Raw genomic sequence first — 9,338 nt, forward strand, 5'->3', positions numbered from 1 at the left:
TGCATATGCATGCATATACTGGCACACTCACAGAGAGATGAAGTTCCAGAAACATCTAGAACAATTCTTGTCTGGCACCAAAGGCAACGGATGCCTGTCAGTCATTTCTGAATTTGCAGTGTCAACCATGGGACTTTGGGGACAGCCTCTGAGTTTCCTAAGGCAAAGGTCACGCAGGCAGCATCCAATTGAGAAAACTGTCGTGTATTCAAATTTATTTAAATGAATGTTCAGCCACAGTCCTCTGTGTACATTCACTTTTAAAAAAATGGTTTCCATAAAAGGATTTTTGGTAATCACCTAATTTTAATACAATATTTATATACAAAAACCCCATTTCAAACTACTTACTGTACAAGAGAAAACAGAAGCATCAGACTGCATGATTTCAGCCGGTAACGAAAACCCATGACACCCACAGCCTTGGATCACAGGCAGCGCGTGACGGGAATGTCAACGTCACACCAAGATACGTTCAGAACAAATATATTCATGGTTGTTCTTCCCGCCTTCGATGAAACATTTCTTTTTATGTTTCTCTTGGTGCTTGAGAAATTTCAGATAATTGGTTAGTGTAATTGCTGCAAATTTAGATTGCTCATAGCACGTATGAGACTTGTTTTTACAAGCTTTTTAAATGATAATTGTCCAACAGTGACATTTCTGTGAGTAAAAATATAGAGAAGTGTTATCAAAATAGAAGCCTTTATTAATAAAAATCTTTGGTAGTAACAGTATTTTAAATTCCTCTCAATGATATTTGGTTATCTAATAAAATAAGCTCCTTCCACCTTTGAGCTACAGAAAAAAATCCTCAAATCTACCAAATAACTGATTTAAAAAAATACCAATAAATATTCTAAAGCTTCAAAGGACCCCCCCCACACACACGGAAGCCTTAAGACATCTTGAAAGCCTTAAGCCATCTTTAGAAATGCTTCCGAGGTTACCTCTCCCTGCCCATTTTCCCATCAACCTGGTTTTGTCCCACAAGGAAGATGAACAACTCTGAGGTCAGCTTGGCGTGATGGGCAGGGGATGCATGCCAAGGGTGCTGTCACCTGCTTAATCAGGGACGCCCGCACCTGTCTAGTACTCTAAGCATAAACTGGACACTCCCACACACCCCGTGCGGACAGGGACGGGGAACTTCTCTCTCTGACCTGGGTGTCTCAGCTTCTGAAGTTACCAAAGGCAAAGATGATTAAAAGTCATCAGTAGAGGCAGGTGACCCCTTTGGGAACCGAGGTCAACACTGTTATTCCTTCTCAGTTTCTCGGTCCTCCCTGAAACATCGCCTCGCTTTTGCCCAATGCCCTGGAATACCATTTTGCATTTCCCTTAAGGCAACAGAAGGATTAAAAAGGAAGATTTCCACCTTCCACTGCAAAGAAACTCAAGGTTTCGAAGAATTGTTTCTGCAAAGCGCCTGCCTTTGCTACGTGTAATTACTGCCCAATCACCAGCCATCATTTTGATTCACCTTGAATACTAAAGATACAAAAAAAGTTCCCTGCATAACGGTTTTGTGCAAAAACAAAGGGGAACAAAAAAACATAAAGGAGAAAGAAAAATGTCCTATCAGAAAGGGGTCCTCCGTGTTTGCAGAAAACATAGGAGCCACTGGGCCCTGATGGGGGCCAGAAGCCGCCTGCCCGGGGAACGGGTGCCTGCTGGTCGGATGCCCGGCTACAGGACGCCACCGTGGTATGCGTGGTCGGGGGCCGGGCCACTGCCGAGGCTGTCCGGGCAGGCTCTGGCGTTGTGGTTGTTGCACGGCTCGTCCTTCTTGCGCTCCCTCTCCATCCAGGTGTCCAGCAGCTGCAGCTTGCCCTGCTCCTCCCGCATGAACAGCTCCACCATGAGCACCTTCTCCTTGTGGATCTGCTGGCTGATGTCCTTGGGGATGTCCGGGATGACCCAGTCCACAAAGTCGCTCATGAACATGACCAGGTTCTGGAAGGAACAGAGTCAGCATGAAGGGTGGGAAGGAGGGTGCCCAGATGGATGCTCCTGACAGCCCTGCCTGGCCTCTCCCCTGGGGGAGCCCCACCCCGACACTTCCCAGCCCCGGGACCTCAGCCGCGCCGTGACCTCCCCGGGCGGCAGTTTCCCGGAAGGTACGATTGAGGCACAGGACCATCCTGGCAGGCCCTCGGGGAGCGTTTGCCGACTTTCTTGAACAAATCTGAACTCAGTCATTGGGAAAATTCTCTGAATGATTCTGAATTCCTTGGCCAGGAGGCTTAAGTTATCCAATGGGTGACGTGTCACCAGATATAACAACAAGCACTGAGGCTTTAAGGAAAAGAATTAAAATTACAGAAATGGCACCAACATGGGGCAAACTTCAATAGCCCCTGACGACTCGGCAGGCCCTTCTGCAGTTTGCAAAACACCCCAGCGTCATTCTGAACATCTGCCAACTCGGTGGGGCAATTTCTGGTGGATAGGATGCGAGATAAGTTGATTTTTATGGAAAAACCAAAATCTTGTTGTTTGTTAAACTTCTGTCCAGTGAGCATTGGTGAGACCCCTGGCTGGGTTAGTGGCCTCCTGCCGTGGACGATGCCGGTGTCCACCCACATCCATCTCTCCCAGCCCCGAGCTGTGGCCAGGGTTGGCCACTGATGCTCACGGGACTTCTGCCCCCTCCCGTCTCCCTCTTCCCAGCCTGGAAGCCCCTGGCCAATGACTGACCCATATGGGCAGACAAAAGGGGCTGTCTGGCCTCCAGGTGGGCCAGGTCTGGGTGCCCTTCATGCTCCGGAGCCCCCTTGGGACGGGGCTGAGGCTGTCTCGGGCCAACACTCCTCGTTGCTGAGCTCTCAGGCTCTGCTTCTGGGGACCCGGTCCCAGACACCTTCTGCGCCCATTGCTGGGAAAAGCTGATTGGCGAGAGGCAACTGAGAAGTGGAAGGACCTGCCCGAGGCCACACGATATAGGCGACAGAGCTGGGACTTGAACCCAGTCCTGGGGATTCCAGATTCCGAGCTCTTGGCTCACTGCCTTCCTTGCGTGGACTTACTCGAGGCCAGAGGGACACACGTGGACAGGACCTTGGCAGAGCCCATGCGGCTCAGGGTGCTCCCTCTCCCCGGGACCTCAGCTGCCAGCCAGCAGGCCCCCCAGTCTGGGGTCCTGCCCCCTGGAAGTCCCTCTGGCCTCTAGAGTTGGCCCCAGTGCCTGTCCCCGAGACTGGGCAGGTGGGGCGGGGCTCCAGAATCATCCGAGAGCCCACTGCCCTCCTGTCTGGTCCTGCCCCCTGCCCAGAGATAGTGAGACGCCAAGACAGGGACGGAGGCGGGTTCCCCTTTCTGCACACCCATTTCGATACAAACACTTCTACGGAATTAAACCCACCCTCCCCAGAGAGCCCAAATCCTCCGCTAGCGCTCGCCCGGGCCCTCCCTTTGCCTTCCTTTGCTCATGACCTTCTCTTGGGTCCTCATCGCACAGGGCCTGGGGTCAGCCAGTGTGGTCTCCAGGCCTGCCTGTGGGCACAGAGTGCTTCCCACGCGCCCCGATTCTCAAACCTTCTGGAAACTAGAGGGACCCATCGCACCTGGAAGACGATGACAAACGCCAGCCGGGCTGCCAGGACGGCCCAGAAGTCCTTGGAGATGTCGTACTTGTGTTCCGACCACGGGGGCTCTCGGTAATCTTTGTACCTGCAGAAGGTGGCCTGGGAGTCGAGCGCGGGTCTTCGGCAGCGCCCGGGTGCTGGCCAGCGCCAGGCGGCTCGAGGGCAGCGGGGTGGAGCCTCGCCTGGCTCTGCGGCTCCCCCAGGAAGGCAGCCTCCCGGGGCGGTAGCCTCCCGGGGCCAGCAGCCCCCGCCCAGCCTGCTCACACAGCCCGGCCTGCTCACACGGCCTGGCCCGCAGCGTAGCAGGGGAGGCCAGGCTGGCAGGGACCCACCACACGCTGTGAGGGCCCAAGCAGCTGCGCGTAAGATACAGAAAGTGCCCCCACGGCCCAGCCGTGGGCTCACAGAATCGAGTGCTGGGACCCTCTGGTCTAGGAGGTCCCAAACTTTTAAAAGCAGTGGAGGCCTTTTCCCAAAAAGAAATCTCACCTGAAACTCTAATAGGTTCCAAAGAGAGCAGGGCCTGGTTGAAGTGGGGTGGGGTTCCCTAAGCCTGAACCCCCCGGACCTCAACCCAACCCCCCATCCTCCACAAAATACCAGGATGTGTTCCATGGAACATAGTTCGAAAACCACCTCTCCACTCTATCTCTTTTTGGATGACATTATTGAAGAAAAACATCAAAACATCTCGTTAAAGTAGAAAAAACCTGAACTATTTGATCCAAGTAACCCAAACAATCTATCAAAGACTCACCAAAGTACAAGGCTAACCACACAACGGGTGCAGGCAGGAGCCTGTCGGGCACCACCCGGCCTGCCCACCCCGCCCTGGCCCGGCTGCCTGTCCTCTCTCCCAGCTGCCACTCCTTGGTGTCACCTCCCTACCTCCAAAAAATGGGAGCTACCCTTGGATGTTGAGTTATCAATTTTAGATGTGGCCTATTGATGTGCTCGGAGAGACAAGCCCATCACGACCCCACTCTAAGGGGACTCGCCTGTCCACATGGTGATCTATGAACCCACCCGGCCAGCGGGAGGGACAGGCGCCCACCTGTGCTTCAGTTCTCCTGGCTCCTTCCTCTTATCACAGAGACACAGAGATGCCCAGGGTCTGCGGGGGCAGGGCGAGTCTCCGCCTAGGTCCCCCCGCCCCCACTGCTCCCCAAATCTGGGCCATGACACACATCCACTGGGGCTTGGCTTTAATGGAGATGACAGCCCACCCTGGGTTAGAAAAGCTCCCCAAAGCTGGTCGGAAAAAGCCTGTGCCAGGGGCAGGATTTCGAGGTGCTCAGCTGCAGGTGCGCCCCTGCTGGTCGCTAGAAGCTGAGGTCCAGTGACCTGGTTCTGCAGGCACAGCCCAGGCCTGGACCCACAACCCTGGTACTCATCCCATGTGAACGCCACCTTGCTATGTGTCCCCTGGGCAATCACTTTGCCTCTCCAGGCCATAGTCTGGGCAATCCCTCACTCATGTTGCAAGCATTTACTGAGCAGCTACTACGTGCCAGACCCGATTCCAGGGGTGAAGATTCAGGAGGGAACATGACAGATAGGGCCCCTCGCCTGTAGAGCTTTATTTCTGGAGGGAGCTGGAGACTGAGGGCCTGTTTAGTGCTAAGCTGCCAACCCCTGAGATAGGATCGGGCTGGGAATACCCGCTCCAGTGCCAGCTGCTGAGCCGTCAGAAGTTGCATAACCCGCTTTCTGATGGGAACAAGCAGCCCCTGTTCTCACAGTGTCAAAAGCTGCACGCACCTCTTCTTCCCTTTCCCTTATTCTATATACAAGGCCAACTGCACTGGGATGCTGGGAAATGTGTTTGGGTCACCTGGCAAACTTGTGTGCATCCCTCAAAGCCCACTGTAACTGTGCCCAGATGCCCCCACCCACCACCTATACCGACCTCTATCAAAGATGATCTTCCTTTTTTTTTCCTTGACTAGCTCTGGTACATGGCTCCCGCAGGAAGGATATTACACCCTCTCTAGGGGAGGATGTGAGGATTAAATGTGACAATGCTTGCTTTAGCACAGGAATAAAGGGTAGCCAGCAGTGACCACAGCTCTCAGCTCTGCTGATGCCATCTCTGCCACACCTGCTGCCTGGGCTGGCCCAGGCTGGGAGCTGTTCCTCTGGGAGGTGGCTTGACAGGGGTGCAGCTGGCAGAGGTGGGGGCTCAAGTACCTGCAGCACAAATCACGGCCAAGCGTTGGTGGCAGAGGCCTGGCTGGAACCGGAGTATGGGGAGGGGAGCGGTGAGACCCGCGGCCTTCTGCCTCCACGGAGCTCAAAGCGACAAGACGCTTAGCAGCAGGGTCTCTGCCCTGTGCTCTTGGCCTCCTCTCTGTGCGGGCGGGACCCCAACATGTGCGACGTGAGAGCTGCTCCCCTAACCAATGCCTGGGCCTGACAACTGTGTCCTTCCCGACAACCGAGGCTAACCTCACCCTACGAACAGCATCATTTAAAGTGTTGAGGGAATTTTTAGTAAAACGAACCATATATTTATCTATCTATCTTCTTCTTTTTTTTTTTTACAGACAAGGTCTTGCTCTGCTGCCCGGGTTGGGGTGCAGGGGTGTCATTATAGCTCACTGCAGCCTCCAACTCTTGGGCTCAATTGATCCTCCTGCCTTGGCCTCCCAAAGTGCTAATATTATAGGCATGAGCCACTGCACCTGGGCTGCCTTCTTTTTTTCTTAATTATTCTTCGCCTAAAATTCATTTTGAGTTAAACATGTAAAGCTTCAGTGTGTTCTTCCTGTGGAAAGTTCAAACAATTCAAAGAAGGTGTCGTGCTGTCTGACGGGAACGGTCTGGCCTGGAAGCTCGGGAGGTCAGGATTTTGCAGCCCAGCACTTAGAAGGGGGATCTGCAGTCCCCCACCGCCCCAGGGTGACCATGTGGTGGGCTGGGGGAAATCGTGGTGGGCCGTTCCTAGGGATGAGGTACCCAAATACGTATATGTCGCAGTGCATGGTGGGTAGGGTTTTTAAAGCTGGAAATTGTGTTGTGCTGAGTGTCTTGTGTTGCCATGTGCCCTTGTGGGTGTCAACCCTGGCTCCAGCATGTCCTTCTCTGTCACAGCTGTATGGGGTCCCAGGGTGGTGCTGTCCCTGCACCGACACAGCACACATAGGACACTGTGTTCTTCTTCCTCATGCCACTTCCTGCTGCCGTCAGCACCCTGGACCCTGGCTGTCTTCTCTACTGCCCCTTGCTTGGTCAAGAACTATGGGAACATGTGAGTAAGCTCAGTAGAACTGTGTGTAAAGCGAGAGTAAATAGGCTTGAAGTGAACAGCCTCCCTGGGAAGAAAGGGCTGAGCTTTATTGCATGGGCTCTGGGATATGTGGTCTTTGTGTTCTGAATCTCGGCTGGGTCCCAGATCATCCCGGCTGTCAACAAATGCTAAGCACGATGTGACCCACGGAGTCCCGACTTTGCTTCCCTGTTCTCAGCCCATGAGAACCCAGTGGCCCATCGCACGGCGCTCTTCCTCCTACTGACCCCAGGGCGCAAGGCCCCTGCCTGCTCCTTCATGTCACCCTCGACGCTTGCAGGAATGGGCTGCAGGCGCCACCCGCAAACGCGAATGCTCCAGGTCCCACCTCTCTGCTTTTGCCCACGTTGTTCCTCTCCTGCACCGAGGACCCCGGACAGCGGGGGTTATGCCACCCACGCCCAAGTCCCCAGCCCCCAACCCCGCTGGCACACGGAAGATGCACAGCAGATGGCCCTGCCAGGCTCTGCCTCTCGCCCCTGTCCTGGCCTCAGTCTTTCCTGGGAGCTCCCTGCAGGCCCGAGCAGCTGGCCAGACACGGCCGCTGCGGTGGGAAGGCTGATGCGGCCCTGCAGCTCTTGTCTGCCCAGCATCCGTCACCCCTTCTTTGAGTCATGACACCCTAATTTTCCTTAGGATACCCCATTCTCTGACCACGACCTCACATTCCGGCACACGACCCAGGCCGAGCCAGTGAGAGTCCTCCAGCCCTTGGCAACAGCCACTGGTCCAGGGATGGCCATCTGACCCGAGACAGGCCAGGGATGCTCAGTCCCAGGATTTTTGCTGACTATTGGGAAAGAGACTGTCTTTCCCCAAGGGCTGCAGAGCAGAGAGAATGTGAGGCAGGGGTTTCTGGGGATCCTTTCTGTCTGCCAGAAAAAGATGCTGACACAGGAGGAAGCAAAGTGGAGAGGCAGTGGCAGAGTGGAGCCTGATGGCAAACTGTAGCTCCTGGATCCAGCCATGCCTGAAGCTATGCTGGACTTCTTAATTACAGGAACTAGTAAACCTGGGGGAGATGCCTTCCCCCAGTCATCTTAAAAAATATCTTTTTTAAAGCATGTTTGAGTTGTTCTGTCACTTGCCCCCGACTTGAATCCAGCTCCAACCCAGGAAACCCAATACATGTGACTCTTCAAAGAGGAGCCAAGAGTGGTACCTGCAGATCTGCACCTCGTAGCCCAGGTCCAGGGGGTCATTGGGGGCTGTGCCATTCTGGAAGTCGCTGACGTTGAAGGAGGACAGGGTGTGGTTGACAAAGCCGTGCATGGTCCCATTCTGGCTGTACATGTAGAGGTACACCAGGCGCGGGATGAAGTCGGACGTGAAGGAGATCACGAAGGCCTGGCAGGGGACAGTGGGGTGAGACTGGATACCCAGGCTGGGTGGGGAGAGGCCACCACAACAGGGAGTGACCCGTCCTCAGCCCTACTGGGCCCTGGCCACGCAACACTGCCCCTGGAGGTGAGCGTGGCCACGTGGCCTGGGCACACTGAGTGAATTCGTGAAGGTCCGGGGTGCCCTGAGCAGCCCCTCAGGCAGCCCGAGGAGAGGGCCTGGGGCTGGGAACGGCATGCTCCTGAGCAGAAGGCACGGGGTGGATGGTGGATGCCTGTTGCTAGCTGTGTGGCCTTGGGCAAACCACCTAACCTCTCTGTGCCGCTGTTTTCTTCTTGTCAAGCAGGGCTAACAACATTCACCCCTTGTATGGACTGTGCCTCCCGGGCTTGCTGGAGAACAGAATGAGGCAGGGGGAGGTATTTTATAAACTGTAAAGGCCTCACCCAGCTCCTTTCATTACACAGTTGTCTCTGGGGGCAGCACAGCTGGTGACAGTGTAACATCAGGGACCTGAAGCCAACAGCTGCCCTGCACATGGCTGTGTGGCCTTGGGCCAGTTGATTGACCTCTCTGTGCCTCGGGTGTCTGACTTGTAAGATGGGGCCATAACAGTCCTCGCCTGTAAGGGCTGTGTCCGGACTAGTGGGTTAGCATGCGGAAGAGCTTAGAAGGGTCTGGGAAGTTCTAGATGACCAATGAACGTTAGCTGCTGTTATTATCGTTGCTGCGGGTATCGTCCTCAGGAGATGTCGTGTGTTCCCCAGCTGCTCCAAGCAGGCCCTGCCCCAGTGCCCCCTGCCTCCCGGCCCTGTGCTCGCTCCCCCAGGTGGGGCTGAGGAGTGGTCACCGTCCCAGTGTGCATGCTCTGCCCGCAGTCTCCCTGCAATCTGGTGGGAGTGGGTGCCTGGCAGAAAGGGTTGGGGCCAGGAAAGGGCAGGGTCTGAGGGCTATGAGGGGCCCCTTCTCCTGGGCTGGGGTGGGAAAGGCCAGGAGGGGCCGTGCCGTGGGGCAGGAAGGCGGGCCTTTAGCAGAGCTGTGGGGGTGGGGGCTGGCGGGCTTCGCCTCTCCCCACATTTCAGCATTTCCAAACCTTCTTTAAAGAGCAGACATGTACTTTA

At 55.1% G+C, this 9,338-nt stretch overlaps 1 protein-coding gene across 4 annotated transcripts in view; it reads right to left on the reverse strand.

Moving 5' to 3' along the window:
- Positions 1–206: 206 nt before the first annotated feature.
- The window catches only part of ANO1 (anoctamin 1, calcium activated chloride channel), a 194,623-nt gene continuing 185,491 nt past the window's right edge, over positions 207–9,338 (reverse strand). For all 4 annotated transcript variants that reach the window (XM_012665634.1, XM_012665636.1, XM_012665635.1 and 1 more), the window contains 3 exons: positions 8,039–8,223; positions 3,567–3,672; positions 207–1,956 (listed from right to left, as the gene is read on the reverse strand). In XM_012665634.1, coding sequence (XP_012521088.1) covers positions 1,690–1,956; positions 3,567–3,672; positions 8,039–8,223 — 558 coding nt within the window. In that variant the 3' untranslated portion in view covers positions 207–1,689. The remainder of the gene's footprint in view (positions 1,957–3,566; positions 3,673–8,038; positions 8,224–9,338) is intronic.

This window comes from Propithecus coquereli, unplaced genomic scaffold, assembly GCF_000956105.1.
Source record: "Propithecus coquereli isolate 6110/MARCELLA unplaced genomic scaffold, Pcoq_1.0 Scaffold120, whole genome shotgun sequence".
Classification (NCBI taxonomy): Eukaryota; Metazoa; Chordata; class Mammalia; order Primates; family Indriidae; genus Propithecus; species Propithecus coquereli.